The following is a 14223-nucleotide window of genomic DNA, read 5'->3' as shown; positions in this document are numbered from 1 at the left end:
GCTCGGGAGGGACATGCCTATGGGGGAATAAGAGGGAGGGGGGAAAGGAAAGACTTAGGTATGCTTCCAGGAGGAAGAGCACACCTAGGGACCTCTGCTGTGAGGGTTTTAAAGGCTGGGAGTTTAGGGATGGATCCCAATAGAATATTCATCAGTTTTATGCTCCTATTGCCAAGATATGGGTTATTCCCTTATCTTCATCTGTCTTTGGTTGGCACAAATGGTACTAATTGGATTTCTGCTCTCTATCTCCCTGAGTAGGGTGATTTAAGCTATTTACCCTCTGGTTGGAGAGGAGAAGTGTAAACCATTTTACTCTTAAGCGTCCTTGTTACAATAGATAGGATTTTGTGATTTACTAGATGGCTCTAAACTGCGTGGCTATTTAAATATGTTTCCCTATTCCATTTGTCCTGCCTTATTGGCCTGTCTCACTTTGAGATATAAATCTTTGTCACCCAAAACGTATGTCTTCTCCAAGACCTGAAAGTTGTCTCCTCCTAGCTTGGTGGGTACCTTGCACTAACTTGTACCACTGCCTGTTGTAAAGATAAGAGAACTTGGTTGCTCTTCTAGATAAGTGCCCATTAAACCCACGTGGCCTAGTCACACAGACCAACCTGCCTTGGCACCCTTCAGTGCCTTTGTCTTAGCACAGTCTTTAAAGTGTCCAGCCTTTTGCCTGACCTGTGGTGGCGCAGTGGATAAAGCGTCGACCTGGAAATGCTGAGGTCGCCGGTTTGAAACCCTGGGTGGGCTTGCCTGGTCAAGGCACATATAGGAGTTGATGCTTCCAGCTCCTCCCCCCTTCTCTCTCTCTGTCTCTCCCCTCTCTCTCTCTCCGTCTCTCCCTCTCTTCTCTAAAATGAATAAATAAAAAATAACTAAAAAAAAAAAAGAAAAAAAAAAAAGTGTCCAGCCTTTTGTTTTGGGGAAGTTTAGTTCCCCATGTCCCCTCTTCCCCATTTCAGTAGTACTGAATAAAATCTATACTGACTGCTTTTACCAGTGTCTGGTGTTGTTTTGTGTTTGACAGTAAATACACTAAACAGTTGTTGTATTAAGTAACAAACAGGTTCTGTATAGGTGTGAACATCTGGTGTGGGTGTCATAATTGCAAAGCTTCTTTTGAGGTCTCTCTGTCTCCCTATTCCACTCTCCAAGAAGCTGCTTATATCTTATTTGTTCTTTTCTAATCTCGAACTACAGTATATGAAAAATGACAATTAGATCCACAATGTCCACAGTGCATTTTCGGTATGAACTAGTAAGATTATTATAGATACAAAAAGCTATTTAAAAAGTCACACCTCGCCTGACCAGGCGGTGGCGCAGTGGATAGAGCATCGGATTGGGATGCAGAGGACCCAGGTTCAAGACCGCGAGGTCGCCAGCTTGAGCGCGGGCTCATCTGGCTTGAGCAAAAGCTCACCAGCTTGGACCCAAGGTCGCTGGCTCAAGCAAGGGGTTACTCGGTCTGCTTAAGGCCCACGGTCAAGGCACAAATGAGAAAGCAATCAATGAACAACTAAGGTGTCGCAACGAAAAACTAATGATTGATGCTTCTCATCTCCGTTCCTGTCTGTCTGTCCCTATCTATCCCCCCCCCTCTCTCTGTCACTATAAAAAAAAAAAAGTCACACCTCTGAATTTCAATTACCTCGTTTCTCTTTTAAACAGTATTTTTTCCCCTTACCGCTTAAAAACTTCAGAATTTTTACCGTTCCAATTTCTGAGCCAAACACAAGAGCTCATTCAGTTCAGTCCAGAGAAACATGTAGGCGGGTCAGAATGTGGGTGCTAGACGGGTGAGTTTGGCGAGGCCTTGGCTGCAAATGGCTCACACAGCTCTTCCTCTCTGTCTGCGGACAGCACTCGACTACCTGCTCCTGCGGACTATCGCTTTTCCTCCATAATCTTTGCCCGACGTTAAACACTCTGGTCCGTACTCTTAGGCAGCCAGAGCGCCCCCTGCAATCCATCACTTTCAGAGTTAATTTATGTCTTGCTTCAGAACCCGCAGCGGTTCCTCTTCCAAGATCCTGCCCCAGCCTCCGCCTCCAGTCGCGCCTCCCCAGTGGCTGAGGGTGTCACGTGCTAGGGCTCGGGGCGAGAAGCCAACGCCGCCATGTTAATTTCTGGCGGCTCCCCCTAGGGGCAGGAAGGGGGCCCAGGATCAGGCGTCTGGCATTCTGGCAGTTGTGCGCAAGTGCGGAAGTGTGCCGGCCCCGAGTGTGACTGGTTTCCGGCCCGCGCTGCTGCACCGGCTTCCCGGAGACGTGTAACGGGTGGTGGGCCGCAGCCATGGCCGAGAGAAAGCCTAACGGTGGAGGCGGTGCCGCCTCCGCCTCCTCCTCCTCGTCGGGCACTAACTTACTCTTCTCCTCCTCGGCCACGGAGCTCAGCTTCAACGTGCCCTTCATCCCGGTCACCCAAGCCGCCGCTGCCTCGGCCTCCTTGCTCCTGCCTGGAGGTAGTAAAGAGAGGGCGGTTCGGCGGGGCGAGTGTGTGCGGGGCGGTGGGGTGGAGGGAGTAGGGTGACGGGGTTCGGCCTGGAGGTTTTCCTCCTGCCTGGGCCCGACCCCCTGGGGAGCTTGCCGGGGGGCCATCGGCAGCCACGTTTGAGTGGCCGGGGTGCTTTGGGACCTTTGGAGGCGGGGTCAGGCCACAAGGCTTGCTCTTCGTTAAAGGACCCCTGTTCCGAGGGCTAGACCCCCTGCGCTGGCGTTCCTCGGATGTTTGTTGAACACTTACCGGTGTGCCCGGTACTTTCAGGGAGTGCAAACACATTACCGCTCCCTCTCCTAGGCTACCGGGGGAGGGGGGGGGGATATCGCCTACGATCGACGTGTAATATTTGCGAAGTGGAGGTACCCAATACAATCCTTATTTTTCAAGATCGTGCACCATTTCCTCTAGGGCTGCTTCCGGTTCTCTTAAGTTCCCACCCCTCTGTACACCTTAGCTCCTCGTTCATACCTTTATTTTTGTAGAAAGAGAGCTTCTTAACGAGGATGTGTCATAACCCAGAGCCTAGTGTTTAGGAGCACAGACTGTTCCAACCCTGGCCCTGCCTCTGACTGTGTGACCTCGGGCAAGTTACTTTCCCTCTCTGTGCTTCAGTTCCATTTAAGTACAGCCTCACAGCTGTAACGAAAAGTGATTTAATTTTGTGAAGCACTGTGTATATAGTTCCTGGCACATAGTGTTATATAAATGTTTGTGAAACAAACATGGTGTGTCTATTTGAGCTGTGGGCTTCTTGCGGTTTGCCAGCTCAGACATATTACTTACCTTTTTATTTATGGGATCTTCAGTGACTAGCACATAGATCCTGAGTAAGTGCTGAGTATTTTCCCATTGAATAATGGGTTCTTGCTTGGAGCACTCAGGAAAGCTTCCAGGAGAGGTGAGGTGCAAACTGGAGGCAGTCGTCCACGTAGCTTCCTTTTCCCTTGTGTTAGATTTCCTCTTGGTGCTTGTCACCACCTGACGTGTACACATAATTATTTATCTTATCTCCCTAAGAATGTAAGCTTTACAAGAGCAGGAATGTAAACCTGGTATGCTGTAGACCAATTTTTCAATCGATGTTTGTCGAAGGAAGGAAGGATAGGAGTCAGAAATACGTTGGTTTCATTATGACAGTCTGGCTGCAAGGTGAGGCACTGCCGTTTTTGGTGGAAGGACGAGCGTGGCTGTTTGAGGTCGTGGGAATAAGTAAGACCATACGTGGGGCTTTCGTATTATCCTCTGCTTCGCAGATGTTTGGTTCTTGTCCACATTCCTTGGTTTGTGTATGTCACTTCAGTTAATGCTAAACATTTTCTTTGTCAGGCACAGGATGATGATACCTGTTTTGAAAACTCTGGTTTCTTGAAGGTAGCTTATTTTGTAATAGAAAGTTAGTAAGTAGTTTGGTGCTGATAACTGCGGTGAAGATCAAGTTGGGCAAAGGGAAGTGAGGAGCATTTCCTTTGGTTAGAAAATGACTTTTCCTACTGATATGGCGTTCTCTAATGACAGATTATCTGGTGTGACACTCTGATTTTAGGGATGGCAATTCATGGTTGACCTACTTTGCCTGTGAATACAAATACCACATGTTCATTTGCACAATGAGTGTTTTGTAGGTAAGGGCCCTGACACGCCCCTTCTCGTCAACAGAGTTAATATCTGTGCTTTAGTGTCTTGTTATTACTGTAGAAATAAAGTTATGTGTATTTGGGTAGTGGAATTAAAAAAAATTGTCTGTTGATTTAAGATAGAGAGAGGAAGTGAGAGAGAGAGAGAGAAGGAGGGAGGGAGGGGAAGGAAGAGAAGCATCAACTCGCCATTCCACTTAGTTGTTCCGTTAAGTTTGTGCATTTATTGATTGCTTCTCTTATATGCCCTGACTGGGGATCAAACCCACGACCTTGGTGTGCTGGGATGACACTTTTATCCACTGAGACACCCAACTAGGGCCTCTGTTTGAGGTCTTAACAGGAAAAAAGAGCATTCAAAAGCACATGTAAAAATAGTAAGTATAGATTTTTTTTTATTTAAAAAAACTTTTATATACAAATATGTATAATTTCTATATTTTTTTAAAAAGATTTTTTAGTTCATTTTAGAGGCGGGGTGGAGGAGAGGGAAGCTTCCTGTGTGTGCCATGATCAGGCAAGCCCAGGGTTTTGAACCAGCAACCTCAGCGTTCCAGGTTCATGCTTTATCCACTGAGCCACCACAGGTCAGGCAGGTATATATTAGCAAAATAAATAACATATAACTATTTATACTTACTTAAAAAGTATGGGAAGATATGCACCACAATATTGTTAATGGTGATTGTCTCTGGAAGGTGGGCTTATGAATGAATTATATATAATTTTTTTCTCCTTTACTTGTTTCTTATTCTGTATTTTTTAGATTTTCATTTTATGGAGAAGTTTTCAAAGAAAAAGAAAAGTTTCCAGTTTTTTTTCTAGAATGTAGAACTCTTAAGTTTGAACAACAGAATAAGTACAAGAGCTAGAACTACAGAATGATAGCATACCCTTTTAAAAAAAGTTTATTTTATTGATTTTACAGGGAGGAAGAGGGAGAGACAGACAGAGAGACAGGAACATCAGTCTGTTCTGTATGTGCCCTGACCAGGGACTGAACCGGCAACCTCTGCTCTTCGGGATGGTGCTCTTACCAGCTGAGCCATCCGGCCAGAGCGATAGCATACCCTTTACCATTTGCTCTCTCTGTCTTTCAGAGGATTCCACAGATGTTGGCGAGGAGGACAGCTTCCTTGGTCAGACTTCTGCTCACACATCTCCCCCACAGACGTTTAGTTACTTCTCTCAGGTGTCAAGCAGCAGTGATCCGTTTGGGAATATTGGACAGTCACCATTAACAACTGCAGCAGCATCCACTGGACAGTCAGCGTTCTCCAAGCCCCCAGCGGCCCTCCCGTTCACAACCGGATCCCAAGATGTGTTGAATGCATTTCCACCATCTATTTCGAAGGCTCAGTATGTTGCTCCAGCTTCTTCACCGATGGGAACAAGTACTTATTTGCCTTCTCATTCTCAGCCAAGTAGTCTCCCTCCTTCAAATTTTGGGAGCCCACCCCAAGGAACACCCCCACAAGGATACAATCCCTATCGCCATACTCCCATGAGCAGCAGAGCGAATCCTTATATCACACCACCACAGCTGCAGCAGTGCCAAGCACCAGGCCACCCCTCCCAGCCCGCACCCTCTGGAGCCCCTGTTCACATGTACCAGACGCCTCCAGGGTCTTTGCCGCCGGTATGGAGACATGTTTTTGTATCTTATTACTCACTTCAATTTTCAGTGTGTGTGTGTGTGTGTGTCTCTCTCTCTCTCTCTCTCTCTCTCTCTCTCACTTAGCCTATGTTTTTAAAGGCACAGTGCATTTTAGAATCCATATGATGACAAATTAATTTCAGAGGATATTTTTTGTAAGCTGTGTTCTTTGAAGCAAACATACTCTTAAAGGTAGCTCATCAAGTGGTTTAACTTTTAGTTTGTATTATCCGTATTGAAATAGTAATTGATTTTAATGAGTTAATCTGTGCCAATATTTCTACATTTTAGTGTAAGATAACAAAAAATGTAATCTAAGAACTGGTGAGAGTTGAAGCAATTGTTATCTTAATAGACCACCAACTTCTCATTTTTTTTTAACATTTTAATTTTTTTTAATTTTTATTTTTTGGCAGAGACAGAGAGAGGGACAGGAAGGGACAGACAGACAGGAAGGGAGAGAGATGAGAAACATCAATTCTTCGTTGTGGTTCCTTAGTTGTTCATTGATTGCTTTCTCATACGTGCCTTGACCGCGGGTCTTGAGCAGACCGAGTAACCCCTTGCTCGAGCCAGCAACCTTGGGCTCAAGCTGTGAGCCTTGCTCAAACCAGATGAGCCCGCACTCAAGCTGAAGACCTCGGGGTCTCGAACCTGGGTCCTTCCGCATCCCAGTTTGACGCTCTATCCACTGCGCCACCGCCTGGTCAGGCCCAACTTCTCATTTTTTAAGTATACTATCCAGTCAAGATATTTACAAGGACTAAAATTGATTACTCCAGTAATTTCTTTTATTTGCATTTATGGAGTTTGGATCTAGACAGTTAAACTATCTCAGGAGAGTAATGGAATAGCATTTGCATTGGATAAATTTTATGAAATTCCCTTGTGCTTTTTTCCCCGACTGGTATCCTGCTGACGTCCAAAGGGAAGTTAACTATATCCAAAAAATGGAAACAATGAAAAGAAAGAGGCCACCCCAGAGTGACAGAGATAGCAGTATTGTGTAATAGAGTGTAACCTAACTTAATCTTGAGGATAGATACTGGATTGCATTTTATTTAATGTAAATGATACTGATGCACAGGCCCTTGATAATGGGTCTGAAGCATGTACAGAACTGTCCCTTGGAGCAAGCATGACGGCCTTAACCTTTCTGTCACCTCCAGATTCCTCCGTCAGTGCAGTCAGGGCTGTCCTCTCCGGCACAGCAGCAGGCACTCGCGAGAGCTGTGGGTCCCTCTGGGCAAGTGCCACCTCCCTTCGTGCTTCAAAACCAGTACGAGCCTGTGCAGCCCCACTGGTTTCACTGCAGAGAGGTGGAGCACAGACAGCTGTGGATGCCTTTCAGTGTGTTTGACTCTCTGAATCTTGAAGAAGTCTATAATTCAGGTAAGCACTGATTATGATATTAGGGACAGAAGAAATTAAGCTTATTTATCCAGGGCTTACTTTTTGTAAATGTCACATTCCTTAATCCTTGCAGACTGCCCCCCCCCCCCCCACTCTGTACCTTAAGATGGTGATATTGATGTAAGTCTTGAGTTATTTGATCAAGGTATTCGAAGAAGTGTTCTAGTAGTTTTCTTCCCTGTTTAAAGGCATTTTAAATCAGAGAAAGTAGTTCATATATTCCAGTGTCAATTTTCTTTTTCTCCTTTTTTTGGGGGGGGTATCAGGTTTCCCATTTTCCTTATTTATTTGTAACTGTAGGGTGTTTATAAAGCATTTTCTTTCCTTCCTTCCTCCCTTCCTCCCTTTCTCCCTTCTTTTTTAATATTCCAAAGTTGGAAACAGGGAGGCAGTCAGAAAGACTCCCGCATGCACCTGGCCGGGATCCACCCGGCACACCCACCAGGGGGCGATGCTCTGCTTATCTGGGGTATTGCTCTGTTGCAACCAGAGCCATTCTAGCACCTGAGGCAGAGGCCACAGAGCCATCCTCAGCGCCCGGGCCAATTTTTGCTCCAATGGAGCCTTGGCTGCGGGAGGGGAAAGAGAGACAGAGAGGAAGGAGAGGGGGAGCGGTGGAGAAGCAGATGGGCACTTCTCCTGTGTGCCCTGGCCAGGAATCGAACCCGGGACTCCTGCACGCCAGGCTGATGCTCTACCTCTGAGCCAACCTGCCAGGGCCTATAAAGCATTTTCAATGGGAATCTTATTTCTTTTTTTTTTTTTTTAGATTTTATTTATTCATTTTTATTAGAGAAAGAGGGGAGATAGAGAGAGAGCAGGGGGAGGAGCAGGAAGCATCAACTCCCATATGTGCCTTGACCAGGCAAGCCCAGGGTTTTGAACCGGCGACCTCAGCATTCCAGGTCAACGCTTTATCCACTGCGCCACCACAGGTCAGGCCTGGGAATCTTATTTCTTAAGGCACTGTGAAAAAGTGGAACACTTTTTCAGATGTTTTAGAAATGCCATAACTACATCCACTTTTTGAGATAGATAGTACACAGGAGCGTGTTAAAGCTCTGAGAACTTGCAGTATAGAAATATAGTATTTCTTTGTTCTGATATTTTATCATGGGACTTAAAAATGACCTATTAAGCCTGACCAGGCAGTGGCACAGTGGATAGAGCATCAGACTGTGATGTGGAGGACCCAGGTTCGAAACCCCAAGGTTGCTGGCTTGAGCGTGGGCTCATCTTGTTTGAGCAAGGCTCACCAGCTTGAGCCTATGGTCGCTGGCTTGAGCAAGGGGTCACTCGGTCTTATGTAGCCCCTGGTCAAGGTGCATATGAGAAAGCAGTCAATGAACAACTAAGGTGCCGCAAAGAAGAACTGATGCTTCTCATCTCTCTCCCTTCCTGTCTGTCTGTCCCTCTTTCTGTCTCTCTCTGTCTCCGTAACAACAACAACAACAAAATGACCTATTAATAGTCTTTAGAAATATACTTTGTGAGTGTTGCTGCTTTGGTTTAAAAAGAAAATCTACTAGTTATTTGAATTAATTTATGGGCATGTTTTAAAATTTTTCCCTGGCTCTTTCTTCACTTAAAAAGAATCATAATTTTAATCAGCACAGGTTAATCTTAAACTATTTTTAAATTAAATGAGCTTACAGCTTTGTCTCTAAGGATCAGCTAGTCACTGTATTTATTATTTACTAGTTTTAAATATGCCTTGGAAGTACTGGGTTAGAATGTGGACTTTGTGCTGCAGTCCAGCCAGACCCCGAGAGCGTGGTGCTGGGCACGGATGGTGGGCGCTACGATGTCTTCCTGTACGACCGGATGCGGAAGGCTGTGTACTGGGACGAGGAGCCCACCGAAGTGAGACGCTGTACTTGGTTTTACAAAGGGGACACAGATAGCAGGTTTATTCCCTATACAGAGGAATTCAGTGAAGAACTAGAGGTATGTGGGCTTGATTCCTTTATGCTTTTTTTTAAACCTTTTTTTAAATTGATTGATTTTAGAGAAAGAAAGAGGAAGGGAGAGGGGGAGAGAGAACCATTCATCTGTTGCTCGACTTATTTATGCCTTCACTGGTTGCTTCTAGCACGGGGGATTGAACCTACAACCTTGGCCTTTGGGAACAGTGTTCTAACCAACTGAGCAGCCAGGCCAGGACTGCTTTATACTTTTCTTTAAAAAAAGGGTAGGCCCTATGTACATCGGAGCCTCATGTAATACTAGCACAGGGAGCAGACTGTTTAGAAGAGAGTCAGCCTTGATCCTATGCCCAAAGATCTTTGGTATCAGAAGTTGTGGGCAAGAGTGAGCCACAGTTCTGCCTTTGCTGTTTACCAGTGTGTAATCTCTATGATTTACAATGTCTGCTAGAGGTTGAATTGTGTCCCCCAGAATATCTTGAAGACCCAGTCTCCAGTAGCTCAGAATGTCACTTTGTTTGCAAATAAGATCGTTGTACATACAATTATTTAAGATGAGAACATAGTGGAATATGTCTGGTATCTTTTTAAGAAGACAGCCAGGTTAAAACAGACATAGAACACCGTGTGAAAATAGAGGGTTGGAGTGATGCACTTGTAAGTCAGGGGACACAGAATATCGTCAGCCGGCCACCAGGAGCTAAGAAGAGGCAAGGAAGGCATTCCCTAGAGGGTTCAGAGGGAACGTGGCTCTGCTGACACTTGGATCTCAGACTTCAGGCCTCAAGAATTCTGAGAGAATAAATTTCTGCTGTTTTAAGCCACTCAGTTTGTGTGTTTTGGCAGCTCTGGGAAACTAATAAATTTTGCCTTTATGTAATATGGGTAATATTATATAGGAGTGATTTAGAGTAATTAATTCAATAAAGTAATATACATAAAGTGATAAGTATTGTAACCATTTAGTACATGAGAACTGTTTTCCTGTTATTCTTTTTTTTTTTTAACAGAGACAGAGAAAGGGATAGACAGGGATAGACAGACAGGAACGGAGAGATGAGAAGCATCAATCATTAGTTTTTCGTTGAGCGTTGCAACACCTTAATTGTTCATTGATTGCTTTCTCATATGTGCCTTGACCCTGGGCCTTCAGCAGACCAAGTAACCCCTTGCTTGAGCCAGCGACCTTGGGCTCAAGCTGGTGAGCTTTTTGCTCAAACCGGATGAGCTTGCGCTCAAGCTGGAGACCTCGCGGTCTCAAACCTGGGTCTTCCGCATCCCAGTCTGACGCTCTATCCACTGCGCCACTGCCTGGTCAGGCTTCCTGTTATTATTATTACCATCGTAGTTATAATTTTCTTCCACTTTTCTCTTAATGTGATAATAGATTTCTAATAATGGATATGTTGTTTCCATTGTAGGCTGAGTATAAAAAAGCAGTAACCACAAATCAGTGGCACCGCCGATTAGAGTTTCCAAGTGGAGAGACAATTGTTATGCACAATCCAAAGGTAATATTCTTTTAAGCTTTTGAAGTATTTAGATTCATTTAAATAATTATTTTGCCAAATGTATTTGATAAATGTTGATTATTAATATCTGCAGTAGGGTTATATTTATAACAAGTGCATTGCTTTTAAGTTTATTATAGTACAGTGGTTTTCAACCTTTTTTACACTTGGGGACCAGTGAAAATAGGAAAATTATTTTGGGGACCACTAAGGCAGAAATCACCCTGAGTATAAGCAAATTCGACTAGGATTATTGGGTCTATAATCTTCATATAACATCAGGGTGGTGAACTTTTTCACGGACCAGCACAAAATTTCTGGCAGATGGGTCCGTGGACTGGTGGTTGAAAAACACTGCTGTAATTCATATTGATCATAGAAACAAAAATAAAATTTAAATTTGTCTCATAAAGTTTCTCTTTATGGCAACATGTTAGCTGAAGGTGGGTAAATCAGTTAACATGAAAGATGTTAGCTTGGCATTGAAAATTCATTTGTCAGTAGACTTTGTTAATACATGTAACTTGTCCTTAATTTTTTGTGTAAATTTGATATTTACATTAAATTTCTAAATTAAGGTATACTACTGATTTAGTTGTGTTATTTTCCAACATAAGCAATGGAAATTATGGCATTGATTTGCTTACTTTTTTTTTTTTTTTTAATTGTTTTTTTTTTGTATTTTTCTGAGGTTGGAAACGGGGAGGCAGTCAGACAGACTCCCGCATGCGCCCGACCGGGATCCACCCGGCATGCCCACCAGGGGGCGATGCTCTGCCCATCTGGGGCGTTGCTCTGCCTCAATCAGAGCCATTCTAGCACCTGAGGCAGAGGCCACAGAGCCATCCTCAGCGCCTGGGCAAACTTTGCTGTAATGGAGCCTTGGCTGCGGGAGGGGAAGAGAGAGACAGAGAGGAAGGAGAGGGGGAAGGGTGGAGAAGCAGATGGGCTCTTCTCCTGTGTGCCCTGGCTGTGAATCGAACCTGGGACTCCCGCATGCCAGGCCGACGCTCTACCACTGAGCCAACCGGCTAGGGCTGATTTGCTTAGTTTTAATGGCTAATGAACACGAGCAGGACTGTTAGGTTGATTTTGGGGAAACAGTGGTAGTACTTGACATATAAATTATTCATACTATGAAGTAGTTTGTTATGCATTGAAATACATTATTTAGCCTGTAGTGGAAATGAATTTGGGAGTGAGCTCTGTTGTAATCCTTCTGTTGTGTCTTGAAGGTTATCGTACAGTTCCAGCCTTCATCAGTGCCAGATGAATGGGGGACAACCCAAGATGGACAGACAAGGCCCCGGGTTGTGAAGCGTGGAATTGATGATAGCCTTGATGAACTTCCCGATGGTGTGTATAATTTCTAGACATCTCTATTTTAGTATTATTCTTCAGAATAATGACAAAAAGAAAGTTATTAGAATTACCTGTCGTAACATACAGAACTCAGCCAGGCTGGCAAATATCTTTTTAAAAATTTTACTACCTTTTAATGTTTATTTTTACATTTAGAATTCTCTGAAGATAGACAAGCCATGTAATATGAATTCTAAAATACATATTTTTGTGAAGAAACAGTTTGCTGATTGAGACTAGGCTTTTGGCCGTTTGGGGGCTTGTTCTGTCATGTCTTATTTACTTTGTCTTACTCTAGTGCTGGAGTGGCAAATGTGTTCTGTAAAGGACAGATAGTAAATATTACAGGCTTCACAGGCCATATGGACTCTTGCATCTATTCAACTCTGCCCTTGTAGTTTGAATGCATCAGTATGAAAACAAATGGGCATAGCTGTGTTTCAGCAAAACTTTATTTATTTATTTTAAAATTATTTTATTCATTTTAGAGGAGAGAGGGAGAGAGAGAGAGAGAGAGAGAGAGAGAGAGAGAGAAAGGGGAGAGGAGCAGGAAGCATCAATTCCCATCTGTATGTGCCTTGACCGGGCAAGCCCAGGGTTTTCAACTGGCGACCTCAGTGTTCCAGGTTGACACTTGATCCACTGCGCCACCACAGGCCAGGCAGTAAAACTTTATTTATAAAAGCAGCAGTGAGTAGCATTTGGCTTGTGAGCCATGGTTTGCTAAGCACTGCCCCAGTGTTTGTGCTTTGGGGTCTCCTATTCCATTTAAATTATGGATTTTATTTTGACAGTTACATCCTTTACGTTTGTTTCATTGTCCTACAAAATTACAAGATGAATGTGCTCATATTATGAGTCTGAATGAAATTACCAGAGTAAAATAGTAGATTTAACTTGGAGATGTTCTTATATATAGTATGCATGAATGTAACAAATCAAAGAGAAGGATTTGGGGGAAAGATTTTAAAGTCTTTTATTGGCAAATTGATTCTCCATATGGGGTGCAGTGGCCTGTAGGGTTCTGAAGAAATCACAGGGTTCTGTAGCCTCTGTAGGTGCAGAACTGCTGGTCATCATGTGCTGATGACGTCTGGGACCAGAGACAGCCTGCGTCCTCCCCTCCTTGGTCCAGTTCACTGTTATTTGCAAAAACGGAGTTTGTTTTCCTTTTCTTATTTGGTAACGAGGCTTATTAGGTTGGAAGGGTCATGAATTTCTTTGGTAAGTTTGTGATGACAAAGGGGTATCTAGAATATTGCTATTCAGTTAAGAAAATCTGAACAAGTTTCTAGCTTTTATGTATGTGTGTATTTCTTCTGCAGGGGAAATGCCTCAGGTTGACCATTTGGTGTTCATAGTGCATGGCATTGGACCTGTGTGTGACTTGCGCTTTAGAAGCATCATTGAATGTGGTAAGCATTAGTCATTTTATTTCATGGAATGGTTTGAGAACTAATAGAAGGACTTTTGAATGTTCATTTTAAAAATAGCTTTCAGATGAGGGACTATAGGAGGAGATAAAATGATCACTGAGAATTATTAATTTGTACTTGATTTGTTCTTATTGACATGTATAACTCATAAAATTCTGGGTACTGTGAAGAATTAGATAGGAGTTTGGAAATAATTGAGCCTTTTGGACAACCTCTGCCTGAGCACTTCCAGCCACTAGGAACACCTGCAGATTGAATTGATTTATAGTGAATTAGCTGTGAGAAATTGTTTAATAGAAGTATGAATCTGCCTGATTGACAGAAATATTTGAAGTTTTATTTTTGAGTCTGTATAGTAGTTCATGTCTATTGAATACTTGGCATGTACCAAATATCTTGCAAATATCATTTAACCCTCACAATAAAGCCCTGGTGTACAGTGCTGTCACTGTGGTCCCCACTATTAGGTGAGGAACTGAGGCCCAAAGGGCTGAGGAACCTCTCTCCTGTCGTGGTCTGTATTTTCCGGAGCAGGGAGTTGGATTCCAGAGTCTGTGCCCGTGGTGCGCGCTGCCTAATGTGGTAGTTAAACTAAACGAATGTTTTCCAGTCATTTATCCATGCCTCTAAAATAATGAAAAGTTTAAAAGAACTTCTAAACATTACATTTGTTATTTTGGGGGCTAAATCCTTCTTTCTTTAAGGAAAAGTTTGTGTTCTAGGAAATACACGCCTCGTTGAGGTAATTGCTAACTACCTATCAAACTAGGAAAT

The 14223-nt window shown here is 43.6% G+C and overlaps 1 protein-coding gene across 2 annotated transcripts in view; it reads left to right on the top strand.

Moving 5' to 3' along the window:
- The first annotated feature begins 2216 nt into the window (after positions 1-2216).
- The window catches only part of SEC23IP (SEC23 interacting protein), a 35723-nt gene continuing 23716 nt past the window's right edge, over positions 2217-14223 (top strand). The window contains exons 1-7 of one of the 2 annotated variants that reach the window (XM_066354699.1): positions 2217-2473; positions 5246-5784; positions 6972-7194; positions 8969-9162; positions 10562-10651; positions 11887-12007; positions 13339-13428. In XM_066354699.1, the coding sequence (XP_066210796.1) occupies positions 2305-2473; positions 5246-5784; positions 6972-7194; positions 8969-9162; positions 10562-10651; positions 11887-12007; positions 13339-13428 (1426 nt within the window). In that variant the 5' untranslated portion in view covers positions 2217-2304. The remainder of the gene's footprint in view (positions 2474-5245; positions 5785-6971; positions 7195-8968; positions 9163-10561; positions 10652-11886; positions 12008-13338; positions 13429-14223) is intronic. The other variant, XM_066354698.1, reaches the window with a different exon arrangement.

This window comes from Saccopteryx leptura, chromosome 13, assembly GCF_036850995.1.
Source record: "Saccopteryx leptura isolate mSacLep1 chromosome 13, mSacLep1_pri_phased_curated, whole genome shotgun sequence".
Classification (NCBI taxonomy): Eukaryota; Metazoa; Chordata; class Mammalia; order Chiroptera; family Emballonuridae; genus Saccopteryx; species Saccopteryx leptura.
This window is presented reverse-complemented; position numbering and strand designations above follow the sequence as displayed.